Source organism: Marmota flaviventris, chromosome 1 (assembly GCF_047511675.1).
Source record: "Marmota flaviventris isolate mMarFla1 chromosome 1, mMarFla1.hap1, whole genome shotgun sequence".
NCBI lineage: Eukaryota > Metazoa > Chordata > Mammalia > Rodentia > Sciuridae > Marmota > Marmota flaviventris.
Window position 1 is genome coordinate 156,583,733 of NC_092498.1, and position 14,054 is coordinate 156,597,786.

At 47.4% G+C, this 14,054-nt stretch overlaps 1 protein-coding gene across 6 annotated transcripts in view; it reads left to right on the forward strand.

The window, feature by feature from the left end:
* Positions 1–3,577, forward strand: part of Txnrd2 (thioredoxin reductase 2) — a 57,790-nt gene extending 54,213 nt beyond the window's left edge. For all 6 annotated transcript variants that reach the window (XM_027924216.3, XM_071617822.1, XM_027924214.2 and 3 more), the window contains 2 exons: positions 1,977–2,183; positions 3,303–3,577. In XM_027924216.3, coding sequence (XP_027780017.2) covers positions 1,977–2,100 — 124 coding nt within the window. In that variant the 3' untranslated portion in view covers positions 2,101–2,183; positions 3,303–3,577. The remainder of the gene's footprint in view (positions 1–1,976; positions 2,184–3,302) is intronic.
* The last annotated feature ends 10,477 nt before the right edge of the window (positions 3,578–14,054 follow it).

Consider the following 14,054-nt stretch of genomic DNA (forward strand, 5'->3'; position numbering starts at 1 on the left):
ACCCTTAAAACTAGCTCTTAGTTACACTTACAATCTGGTCCATCCACAAGGCTTTTGCCATTCACATGCTCTAGAATGCAAATGCTGATGCCAATACCAACACTTGGTTTCTGGAATAATTTCTGGAAAAGTCCTTTAAATTTTGGCAGCCTCTTTTTATAATGCAACTGCAGAGAGTTGTTTTTCTTTTTTCTTTCTTTGATATAGAGAATTTAACCAAGGAGCATTTAACCACTAAGCCACATCCCACTCCTTTTTATTTTTTATTTTGCGACAGGGTCTCACTGAGTTGCTAAGGTCCTTGCTATGTTGCTCAGGCTTACTAAGCAAGCACTCTACTGCTGAGTTACATCCCAACCCCATCATGCCATGTGTTTGGGGAATTCCAGGGTCTAAGTGTCTATGTATGTGTCTATGTTGTACCTGACCACCTCCTTCCCAGAAAATGTCCAGTTCCAAATGTCTATTTGCTCCCAAGCTGCTGGGATTACAGGAGTGCCCCACCATGCCCAGCAGAGCTGATTTTCTTAATATGCAAAGAGCTGTTAACCTAAAAAGAAAAAATACAGAAAATAAATAGGCAATTCACAGGAAATAAAATAATAATAAACAATAGAAGGCCACTGTGCCCAGAAATGTAAAGTTTGGAATATTAAAATGTAATTCAAATACTGTTGAACCATCTTGGTTGATAAAGCATAAAGGGCTTAATACTGTCCTGTAATGATCATTTTCCAGGGTCTACATGGTAGAAACACTGATGCTCTGAAGCAAGCTAGTAGAGCTCAAAGACTGATATTTCAGACATGGAGTGGACCTTCCTACTACTGACTTCTTGTCTGTAATGCACACACCTATTGTTTGAGTTAGGAATTTACCCATGAGATATTCCAACACACAAGTGTATCTTAAGGAGAGCTGCCTAGTGCAACCTTGTCTAATGACAAACAACGGAAGCTATCTGTGCCCTATGAGGCATCCATAATACTGTTTTCCCAAGTAGATGAACAGTGTACATTGAGTGTGTGTAGTAATGCAAGGGACATGAGTAGATGCCTTGAATACCCACCTCAGCTCTTAATCTGTAGAATTTTGGAAGGTGGGCTTGGGATCCTGGATGAGGGCCAGGTCTCAGAAGTTCCCAGAGGAAGCAAAGGCTGTTTCTTACAGGGCTAGTTGCTGAGCTAGACCAGACCCCTCCCCCATGCTCCATTGTATACTCACTCTATGCAGGCAGGATGCTGGGGCTCAGGGCACAGCCACCCACAGAGCAGCCAGCTCCCTGCCTTGGGCAGCAGGTGCTCAGAGCACTGGCGTTATGCCGCTGCATGTGAGAAGTCTGAGCAGAACTGGGCTGAGCAGGAGGCCAGGCAGGTGCAGTCTACAGTAATAAAAAGTATAGCTAAATGGTTAGAGCACTTGCCTTGCATATGCAAGACTCTGGGTTCAGTTTCTAGCACCACCAAAAAAAGAAGTGGGCTTGAGCTTACTTTGATTGGTAATTTGAACCATATCTTTTTTTTTTAAATATATTTTTAATTGTGAATGGACACAATACTTTTATGTGGTGCTAAGAATCAAACCCAGTGCCTCATGCATGCTAGGCAAGCGCTGTACCACTGAGCCACAATCCCAGCCCTTGAACTATATCTTGACAGAGTGAGGGAGCAGGTCCTCGGGAAGGACCAGATGGGACTATGCCTGGTAGGACTACAGCAGCAGGAGGCCAGGCTATAACAAGCCAAGGAGAGGTTGGATGGGAGGTGGGCCAGAAGGGATTGCCACTTGGCCACTGAGGGAACTGGACATTTTCTGGGAAGGAGGTGGTCAGGTACAACATAGACACAGGCAGGTGTTCTGGCGCTGACTGGAGAAGGCAGGGGTACTTCTAAAGCCTTCCTAGGGTCAGAGTGGCATAGATATGACTCCCTGTGCTGACAGGTTCCTTGCGTATCTCTGCTAATCTTTGCATGCAGATGCGGGGCCTCCTATGCACAGGTGATGAGGACAGTAGGCATCCACCCCACCTGTTCTGAGGAGGTGGTCAAGCTACGTATCTCCAAGCGCTCAGGCCTGGACCCCACTGTGACTGGCTGCTGAGGTTAAGCCATCATCCCTGCAAGGCCAAGGGTACACGACATGCTGCTCCCCACTGCCAAGGCTCCTAAAAAGCCCAGATCCAGGTAAACAGGTTTGAGGGTAAACACGTGGTTCAGAGTTGTGGGAGCCATTGGGTAGGTGGAGGTTGCACCTACTATGCCACCTGAAACAAGTGTGCTCTGCTCCCTGTGTTAAGCCCTGGTAGCCTAGAAGCATGGATTGGAGGGGAGGCCACCAAGTATCCTTACTCTCTGAAAGATACCCAGAGAGCCCTTCCTGGCCATTAAATGTTCCCCATGTTCAGGTTTTGAAAGGACAAGCTCACACCTATAGTATCCCCTGGGCAACCTCAAGTTGCTGGTCCTTGTGGGCTGCTGGCAAGAAGCTGGCCACCCGCTCCTGTCTTTTCAGAGTGCCAGCACCAGCTCTTTTCCTTCTTGCCCAGAAGGTGGAGATGCTGCCTCATACATAGCCAGCTGCCGCCCTGCACATCTGGTTCTGTTACAGCTTTGCAAAGCTGGGCTGGCCAAACGGATGGCCAGAAGTCTCAGGGGTATTGCAGTGTTCATTGCAGTTTTCTTCTGTAGAGGAAAAAAATTAGTGAGTTCCTAGCCCCTAGGAAAGCATGCATATGGCCAGGGCTTTGTCCCCTGTCAGTCTGACATAACACTCTTCAAGCCCCAGCAGGGTTAAACCCTGGGGCCTACACAGTCCAGCCCTCCCTGGGTGTCCCCTATGACTGTTGACTCCTCCTAATCCTTTCTTTAGATCCCCTCTTCCTCCAGAGCAGAGGCAGAGTTGGTAGGCAGAACAGTAAGCTCCCCCTTGAGATACTCTTGGCAGACTTCATTGTCTAATCAGCTGCTGAGGGGTCCAGTGGGCAGCAGGTCCTGACTAGGGGCCTTGCCTGGACATTTTGACATCTAGCTCCACCACAACCTACCAGAACCAGGGATGCCTTTGATACAGACAAACAAAGCATCTTGAGGAAACTCTTATCAGAATATTATAACTCACAGAGCTGTTTTGTTAAGATCCTGCTACAAAAATTTTATCATTTCAAAATATTTTTATAGCACTGGTGTAGGGGGAGGGGAGCATCTCTCCAGTCTACCCTTTGAGGGTCCCATGGGCAGCTGCGGGAGATGTGTCCAAACAAATGTGAGGGTTGACTTGTGCTGACTCCCACCTGTCGTTGGCAGGACTAGAAGGCGAGAATTGGATGAGTCTCTTCCCCTCTTCTGTTTGCATGGGAGCAGCGTGTATCTGCACAGATGGCTGGTGTGCCCTGCAGGGATGGCTCCAGGGGTAGGTAGTCAGCCCCTTTCTCCTCTTCTACCTGGGCTAGCGCCACTGCCCAACCCAGACCCCTAAATGCCAAATGATGACGGCCTGGGCAGAAACCCACTCTGTGGGCTGCCCATGTCCGAGCCCCCTGGCGTTTCTGGATTGTAAATAAAGAGGATGTTTTCCTAAAGTGTGTTTTGCCTATGATATCCCTGATATATATGCAGGACTGCTCAGGTAAGGTAGGGCCTGGCCAGCCCACCAGCTCCCTTCATCAAATGAGAGTAGTTTCTAGGACCTGCTGGCAAGGGAAGCCCACAATCAACTGGGGCCATCCAGAGTACAGAGCATATAAGTTCCCAGTAGCCAGTGGGTGAGAGGGGCAAATGCTGACCCTTCTGGCCCCCAGGAAGAACACAGTCCCCCCTGTGCCTCCTGGCTATCTGACCTCTCATAGGGATCTCTCTGGGGACCCTCTGCAAGGTTCCCCTTAGTTTTCTGTGTACCTCAAAGCAAGGAGGACAGCCCAAAGCAGATACTGGGCAGGGGTTGGGGCAAGTGACAGGAGTGTTTGAGACTTCTGTCCCTGAACATCAGCCACCTCATTACATTTCCATCATGGCCTCCAAGTCAGCTTGTTGGCTGCACTCTGGCTAATCCTGCACATTGAGGCTTGATGGGTTGAGGGAGCGCCTGTCTGTCACATTGCAGAGAGACAGTGCTGACAGCGCTGGGCAGGGCCCGGCATTGTGCTGAGGCTTTAGTGGCAGCTAATCTCATGTCTTCCTTAAGAAAACATCACTTAGTCTGCCGGCCTGGGAGCCCTGGATGGGACCCTGCTTGTCAGTGAACAAAGGAATGTGTTTGTACCTTAATGGGCCTACGGGAGCCTGGCTCACGGTGTGAAGCGTGTGCGGGAGCTCTCAGACGCCCAATTAAGATGCCAAGTGCTGGGCTGGGCTGGGTCCTCCTGACAAGTGCAGAGCCAGATCAGCCGTGTCCCATTTAACGCACGGCTGGTGGCACACCCCTGAAGCAGATCCTGCAGGGAAGAATCCTCTAGCCTGAGCTTTTTGTCTGCCTCAGAGGCAAAGAGGTCAGCTAACACCTGGGGCCTGTGGGGGGTCTGTGGGAGGCCCCTCTGGGGGTCAGACAGGTAGGGCAGACATTATTCTGCCGCAGCAGCACCCTCTATTTTGGGGCAGACAAGAAACTTGCAGTTGGTACTCTCTGTGATGACAGAAAAGATTCAGCCTATGTGGGGTCCTCAGCATATACCAGGCAGCTCCCTGGGGTGAGGGCCTTTTGCCTTCTTGCCCACCCAGTCAGCCAGGAGTACCTGTCACTGGCAGTCAGAATGCCCACACACATCCATGTCCCCCATAATCCCTCCAGGTGGTCTTGCACACCTTTTCCCCAGAAACAGATCTTGCATCAGCATATCTGCTCCTATAATTTCTCCTCTCATTGTGCTGTTCATCTGGCATGTGCCAACCCCTAGGAGGGATCAAAATGTCTATAACTCATATCCCAGATGGTCTTAAGTCCATTGACTCCCTTTGCACAGGGCCTTATGCACTCCTGGGAAATGGTGAGCAGGGGACTGGTCCATCTCACAGTTAGTGTTGCAGAAGAAAATCTTCCACAAAGATCTTAGGGACCATAATCACCAGGGCAACCTTCAGGGCTGGATGCTGGAGCAGTATACGCTGGCTTGGCCATGGGGTTCATTGCCCTGAAACAGGTTCAGGGAACCTTGGAGGCATGCTATTGCTCTAGTGAGGCATGAGCCCAAAAACCCCACACAGTCAGCTATGGATCAGGACCATAAGAGGAAAACCCCAACATGAGTGTGTACACATGGCAGCTCCAATGGGCCTCTCACCCTGAGCTCCTGTGCCTGCATCAAGGTGGGGCCAGGGTCAGAAGCAGGCCAGATATGCTATGCAGTGATGGCTTCTGTCCTGGGTGTCCCTACTGCTCTAGCTCCAAGATCATGGCATGGCCAGCCCCTGCTCAGAGATTGCCCTTCCCTTCCACCCAGGAAGACACAAGGAGGGGCCAGAGTGCCACAGGCCAGGTGCTCTCCACCTGGCCCCAGGGCTGTCTCCTTGCTGCCTTTGCATGTTTTTATGGTGCAATGAAAATATGATTTTAATTCCTCAGATTGTTCCATGTAACCTGCAATTACCCTGGGGATGTCTTGCACACTTCTACTTGTGGCTCCAGGTTGCGCAAGGATAGGGGAGGGAGAGGAGCTGGCGATGGGGGTGGGGTACTATGCTCAGGGCCAAGCTGGCCCATCTCTGCCTCACCCTCCCCTGGGAAGTGGGGCAGGATCACCCATCCTCTTCTGCCACACCACACCCTTTTCCTCCTTCAGCCACCCCTACCTTGCACACTGTTCTGAAGCTCTCTGAGGGTAAGCACACAGAGGAAGGGTGACATGCGGTTATGAGGCTGAATGAAGTACTAGAAGTAAAGGGCAGGGTCCAGAGAAGTCTCTGACAAAGGGGCCTGGGGCTGACAGTAGGGTGTAGAAGGAAGTCATCATATCAAAAGGAACAGCTGAGATGTTCAGACTGAAGCCCCCCTGAGCATCCACTCTGAGCATCCCACAGCATGTTGGGATGCCCAGTTTCATTCAGTGCCAGTGGAGGGTATGTGCTTTGGCTCTGCTTTTCTGGCTGTTGGAAGTGACCTCCTGGATGGGGGCCCTCACATGTGAGCAGAGTTGCTCCTGTGAGGAGCAACTCAGCATCTGGCAGTGCCTGCAACTCAGAGTATCTGTGCCTGACTTCAGGTTTGAGCTTGTCCCTGAGGTCTGTGTGTTTGTGTGTCCCATAGTATCTTGACATACATGACTCACATCACCAGGTGGCTACTCCAGCCTCAGTGCCCAAGCAGAAGCCTGGAGGTGCCACCAGTACTTAGGCCCCAGACTACTCCCCACTCTAAGGTAGGTCTACAAGGGGAGGCCCGAGGCTACCACCTACCACTCACCTGCTGGGTACAGAGCTACCTGGAAGTTCAGGCCACCCAGGACCTACACAAGGGACACTCTGAAATGGCCAGGTGGGCTGTGCCATTGCAGGAGACCTCGTACTACAAGGCCATATTGCTGAGCCTTCTATACCCTATTCAGACTCCAGATTCCCCTGGCCCTCCTGGTCAGGGGACTCACTCCATGTGAGAGGTGTGTTCGTGTCTGCACTAGACTTGTGGGTAGAACTTGCTCCTGCCTCCCTGATTTTACCTTATATGCCTCTGGAGCCACTTCCCCTCCAACCAGGGCCCCTTGTTACCAAGCCTGACCAAACCTGTTGGCTTCCCTTGCCCTGACCTCTGCTTATCTGCCAGTCCACTTGTCTAGTTAATCCAACTTTGGTCCTGCTGAGGGTACAAGGGGAAGACAATGTGGGCTAGTCATTGCCAGACATGTGGTTGGGGATATCCGCCACCCATCAAGCAAGAAGCAGCAGTAGTGGGTGCATAAAGATGGCCGTTGGGCACTAGATGCTGGGGAGTGGGACAACACCACCAGGAGCCTAGCCCTGAGTACCAGAACCCATGAAAGCTCAAGTATATTCCTCCACAGGCCCAGTCCTGTGAAGCATGTGTGAACTAATTCTCCATTCAGATGGGATCTAAACCAGGCTTGGCTCCTGGAGGCCTACCCCCAAACCCTACTCAGACGAAAATTTCCTGGCCCCAAAGTTGAAAGCTGTGGGCCTCCTGCCAGGTGTGGGAGCCTCAGCCCAATCTAAACTGGGTTGTGTACTAGAATGGAGGTGGGGTGATGATGGGTACTATCCTTCTCCTCTAGCTATGTAGATACCCTTGACCAGGGACTGCTTGAGCAGGGCCTGGCCTTAGGGCCTAACCTGGAGAGTTATCTATAGGTCTGAACCCTTAGCACCCTTGCTGCCAGGGACCCTACTGCCTATCTATCTACAACCCTGACCCCTATTTCTTCCTCATGCTTGCACAAGGAGGTGGCTGACTGTTGTTAGAGGTTTCTAGAATCTGGTCCCTAGGCTGCCAAGGAAAAAATCACCAAGAAGCAGCCCCAAGCCCACCTGATCAGGCTCCCAGCACAAAAGATTCCTCTCTGAGGATCTCTCTAGGCTGAGAAATTCTGCCTCCTTTGCCCTTTTCCTCCCCATCAGGTTTCTCCTTGGTGTTAGTGCCACCAGAAGCCCATAACCAGGCTGGCCTGCATGGGTAGCATTTTATGTCCCACCTTTGTTTCTTCCTTCTTCTTAGATCTAGGCTTTTTATGACTGGTCATTGCATGGCCTTAGGAGCTGCCTTACATCCTTCCTGTGCCAGATAGGCATAAGTAAATAAGTATATACTGGCATCTTTGATGCCCATTCCTAGCAGAAGGCAGGCAGGAGGAGCTGCCAAGCACAGGCTTTGCCTGCCCCTGATGTTCTTCTGCATACCCAAGTTTTTGAGGGGACTCCCTGATGCTCTGCTATGGGGCTTTTCTGCTGGGCTTCTTCCAGGTTGGGAGAAGGCTCTCCTGGATTTGTGTAGACAACAACTCTGTCCCAGCTTCCACAGGGCTAGGCCATAGGGGCCCAGCTGAATGGTGTTCCCCTTGGACAGGCTGGGGAAGAAGGAGCTACCCAAAGCAGGTAGCAGGATGGCAAGGGCTTGTCCAGAATGTTCAGCTTGGGAAATAACTAGACATAACTGGAGAAAAATTCTTCACCAAAGAACTACTAAGAGGTTGATAATTCAGGAAATGGAAGAGATATCTCAGTGATGGTAATCTGGGAAGGCAGAGAGCTAGAGAGATGAGACTCCAGACTGCCATACCTAAATGTTCCTTAGGCCTTACCTATAACAGCCCCTGATCACAGGGCCCACCTCCAAGCCCAACACTCATGGCTGTAGTCATTGCTGCTGTTTTCAGAATCCACCACAACAGGGTGAAGGTTTGTCAAGGGCCAAGGACATACAGCAAACATGAGCTTCCACAGGCTGTGATCAGCACCCTCTAGGGCCAGCATTATAGGTCCTCAAGAAACAAGAGTGGCTATAGGTATACCTCACTACACTGATCAGAAACTAAAGATTTCAGGCACCTGTGCCTGTCCATGCATGGTGTCGTGCCATGTCACACTCATGCCCACCATGGCCTGGGGCTACTTAGTGTCCCAACTTGCTTCTGTCAACACCCAGTGTAGGAAGCAACCCTGGGAGAGAAAAGAGTCAGGACTTTGGGCCTATTTAAGCAGATGTTGCTACTTGATCCCTGTGAGCTTGATGGTGGAACAACCATCAAGAGGTCATCAGACCTGGGCCTAACAGCTGCAGGCCTTCACACTTTCCTACAGACCCACCTGAGCACTCTGAACCCACTGGGGCCTCATTTCTGCTGTCCTCCCGCTCTATCCCCCATCCCCCTTATGGCACAACTTGACTCCCCAAGAATTCTCAGGTTTCCAGGGATTCCAGGAGCCCTGCATATCCTGGTCCCCAGCCAAGCACCTGTGGTGACAAGGGCAATAAGGAGCCCTCCTCGTCCCCCTGGGGCCCAGTAAAGCATCTTAGACTCAAGCCTGCCTAATCCCAGCCCTGATGCGGTTTATGGTACTCGGGTTACCCTAATCCTGAAACCCAAGCCAGGGTTCCAGCAGCCTTCCCAGCACCATCTGAGGGGCACTCAGGGCCTTCCCAGTGGGCAGCAAGAGGACTTCCCCCCAGGAGCCATCTGTGTTTAGAGCTGACCCCAACTAGGGATGGGGCAGAGTGCTGGGCACCCACAGAGGTAAAAGAAAATCCTGACCTGGTGAACGCTAGCAAGCTCTGAAAACACCAGGTCCTTGGCTGGTTGGCTGGATCTGCTGAAGCCTCTACCCAGGAAATTCAAAGCCAGTGGCAACAACAGAAATGATAGCCAAGGCAGACCTAGTGAGGTCCCGGCCTCTAGTATTTCATGGGACAGTGATTGGGCCTTGTGGTTCCATAAAATTAAACTGTTTTTCTCCTAATAAAATCAGATCTTTTGGGATAATAACTGAGGATCAGATAACACCAAATGCTTGGGAATAAAGTAGAACCATAAAGAAGACACATTATGGCCTTGTTACGTTAGCAGCTGGGGGTTGGGAAAGATTTGGGTGCAGCTCTATGCCCCAATTGCTGGTCACTGACCCAATTGCTGGCTGCTAGTCCAGCTGAGACTCCCAGGGCCAGCTCCACTCTGGGAATGGGCACACATGTGAGTACCCCAACATGGGGAAGGATAATCCCACAGTCTCTCTGGGTAAGGCACTCAGGTCCTCATGTATCTCCAGCACCTTAATAGAATTTTCATATCCATAGATTTCCATAAGGCAGGCATATATATCTTGACCTACAAGGGTCAAGATATGGTACAAAATGTCAGGGGAGCAAAGCAATGTCAGGATGTGTTTTCTTCAGGTCCCTCACTTGATGAATGAGAAGACTATGCCCAGACTCCCCAGGACTCACTATGGTATGCAATGGTAAAGCCAGGATACCAGCATGCTGCCCCTGCTACCCTCCCCACAGAGGCCCCAGCACTAGATCCCTGCCTGTGGGAGAGTAGATGGGAGGTGAAACTTCCACAAGGCTTCAATGGCTCATTGTTCTGCCCATGATGGCTGGAATTGGGCCGGATGATTATAATAATAAAGTTTTAACAATCAGCCAGTGGTTTGGTTTCCATAGCTTGGGGAGTATTTGATTTTCAAAGTCTTTGGGAGGGGAGGCAGTGTATAAATGGAGTATGTTGTTCACATCAGTCTATTCTTTGCAAGGCAGAGTCTCCCATCTTGTGCCTTAATTCTCTCAAAAAGTGTTGTACCTGTCAGCTCCCCAGTGCCCAGGCATGTCAGGGCGGGAAACTATACCAGGAGGCCCAGACATAGTGGGAACGAGTCCTGCCTCCACCAGCTCAGACAAGCTTTCACCCCGCCCCACCCTTCCAAAGGCTGCTCTGAGAACCAGGTGCCTGCTACCATAGAGGCACTCAGTGAAGGGGGCACTCCTCTTATTTGGATTTTTCAGTGCAGCACACATCTGGCCTTGTCTGGTCTTTATATGCCTTTGTCTATCTATTCCCTCAGTCCAAAGATGTGCCTTCTTCACTCTTCTGCTCTGGTTAAGAATCACCTGTTCAGGGCTCCCGTGGAATGTTGTTTTTTCTGTGACCCTAGAAGGGTTTTTTTCTCCTGTGTCCAAACGGGGCCTTCTTTCTTCATATCTTTATCCCCAGTATGGGTCCCTGGTAAACCGTAGGTGTGTAAAGCATGGTTGTCAACCTGACATGAAGTTTTTATGTTATACTATTATACTTTCTTCTTTTTCTCCTTCTCCTTCTTCTTCTTCAGTAATAGGGACTGAACCTCAGGGCCTCATGCCTGCTAGACAGGTGTTCTACCACTGAGCTACATCCCTACCCCTATGTTCTACTTTCTGTTTTAAAGTGTCCATGGTGCCCTCCTGTGCAATATCTAAGATCATATATTCTGTACATAGTTTGTGGAAATAGGGGGTAGTTTAGACGAGATCTGACTTTCTTCAGCTTACCTTCTCTTACATCTGATGCACTGGAGACCACCTCCATGTGAGATGAGCAGAATAACACACCTTCTACAAACATTTTGTCAGGCACCCTGCATATCCAGCCACAAAGACAGGCACTGCTGGACCAATGCTTATAAAACAAATGTACAAAGGTGCTGATCAATTGATCACAGATAGCAATGAATGATTCTAGATAAAATATGAAAGAAAACTTCTTGAAGTTACTGAAAATCAACTGAAAGCAGTAGACACTAATGGGAATTCAACCACTAAAACCACAGAAAGTCCTTGCCTTAGAAGAAAAAATTGTATTCCAGGACTAAAGGATTAACTTTAGGACTAAAAGCAAAACTGCAACAGATCTATCCTAACAAACATAAACTTGAAATAGAAGGCCTGCTAGAACAAAAGTTAATACTCTTCAAAAGAAGAGGACAGAATCTAGAATCTATAAAATGCCATTTACAGTATTCAGAATGCAATTAAAAATACTAGACATATAAAGTCACATCAAAATGTGATTCTTAGCCCAAAGAAAACTCAGTCAATAGGACTTGGCCCCAGGATGACTCAGATACTGGAATTCTAAAAAAAAAAAAAAAAAAATTTTTTTTTTTTTTTTTTTAGTACTGGGGATTGAATCCAGGGGTACTCTTTCACTGAACTACATACCTAGCCCTTTTTGTTTTATTTTGAGACAGGGTCTTACTAAATTGCTGAGGTTCTTACTGAGTTGCTGAGGCTTGTCTCAAACTTGCAATCCATCTGCCCCAGCTTCTGGAGTTGTTGTGATTACAGCCATCTACCACCTCACCCGCCTGTTATTAAATTTTGAAATAGCTTAAATATGTGTGTAAATATTTGAAGAGAAAAACAATCACAATAAACAGAGGAAATTCAGCAAAGAAACAGACACTATAAAAGGAAGCCAGACGAAAATTCTAGAACATAAAAGTAAAATAGTAAATGAAAAATTGGGTAGACTTTGTTCTTAAGAAAAGATTGTATGCCAGGTGCAATGGCACACAATCCCAGCAGCTCAGGAGGCTGAGGCAGGAAGATTGCAAGTTTAAAGCCAGCTTCAGCAAAAGTGAGGCACTAAGCAACTCAATGACACCCTGTCTCTAAATAAAATACAAAATAGGCCTGGGGAGGTGGCTCAGTGGTCCAGTGCCCCTGAGTTCAATCCTTGATATGACCCCCTCAAAAAAAAAAAAAAGAAAGAAAGAAAGAAAAGATTATAGATAACAGAGTAAAGGGTATTGAATTTTTTTTTTCAGTATCGAGGATTAAACTCAGGGGCACTTAACCACTGAAGCACATCCCCAGCCCTTTTTTGTATTTTATTTGGAGACATAGTCTCACTGAGTTTCTTAGGGCTTTGCTAAGTTGCTGAGGCTGGCTTTGAACTCATGATGCTCATTTTGAACTCATTTTGAACTCACACTGGGATTATATGTATGCACCACAAGGATAAGGAACTTGATGACATATTTTTTAAAAGTCTCCAAAGATTAGAGAGTAAAAAAATTAAAAATAACAACAAAAACCAGGGACCTAAGAGGTAATATTTAAAAGTCTAACATAATGGTGCTTCAGAAAAAAAAGTGAACAGGGCAAAAAAAAATTCTGAATAAATAATTACCTAAAATTTCATGAATCTTGTGAAAAACATCAATTTATAGATTAAGAATCTCAGCAGGATTGGGGTTATGCCTCAGCAGTAGAGCACTCAACTGGCACGTGCAAGGTGCTGGGTTCGATCCTCAACATCACATAAAAATAAATAAATAAATAAAATAAAGGTATTGTATTCAACTACAACTAAAAAAAAAAAAAATCTCTGCAAACCCTAAGCTATATAAACTCAGGCAGATGAGTGTGGTGGCCTATGCAACTTAGGCAGCTGAGGCGAGAGGATCTTAACATTGAGGACAGCTTGGCAACTTAGTGAGACCCTGTCTCAAAAAAATGATTTTTTAAAAATGTTTATTTATTTTTTAGTTGTAGTTGCACGCAATACCTTTATTTACAGGTGGTGCTGAGGATCGAACCCAGGGCCTCGCACATGCTAGACGAGCGCTCTACCATTGAGCCACAACTCCAGCCCCTCAAAAAAAATGATTTTTTAAGGAAGGTCTGGGAATCAGTGGTAGATTGCCCCTGTGTTCAAACCCCAGTACCAGAAAGAAAGAAAAAATAAATAGCACAGGCAAGCCAGGTGTGAGTGCACCTGTAATCTCCTGAGTAGTTTGCTCAGGACGCTAAGGCAGGAGGATCACTTAAGCCCAGGAAGATTGCTTGAGCCTAGCAGTTTGAGACCAGCCTGGGCAACATAATGAGACCCCATCTCAAAATAAAAATAACAACGGAGAGGGTGGGGGAATGAAAAATAACAGGCAGGTACATAATAGCCAAACTTCTTGAAAATCAAAGATTAATGGAATATGCTGAAAGCAGAAATAAGGTACACATCATAAATGCCCTATTTTGCATCAGAAAAAAACAGATCAGAAGGAATGGAACAAAATGTATTGGCAGAAAAAAGAAGCCAACCTGAAATCTATGTGCAATAAACATTATTCAAACCCTAGAAAGAAATAAGAACATTCTCAGATAAAGACTGCTGAGATAATTCCTCACAATAGACTTGCACTACAAGAACAGCTACAACGTATTCTGCTGTCAAGTATAACAAATTAGAATAAATAAATAGAACAACTACAGAAGTTCTTCTCAAACTGAAGGGAAATTATACAAGATGGAAACAGATTTATAAAAAGAAATTAATACACACAAGAAGTGGTAAAAATACAGATGAACAAAATATACTGTTTCCTCTTTATTTTCTTTAAGATACTGATTACTTACAACAACTATAAAAATGTTCAGCTGAGCTTACAGTAATGAAAAAATGTCAAGGGCAAAACAGTTGCAAATGCAGTCATATGAGTGCAAGATTCTTCAATTTAAAGTGAAGTGATACAATATTAACTCTAAGTAGGTCATAACAAATTAAGGATGTGTTATAAACTTCTGGAGCAATCACTAAATGCCACAATTAATGAACAGAGAGAATTTCAGCAGAGAAATAGACACTA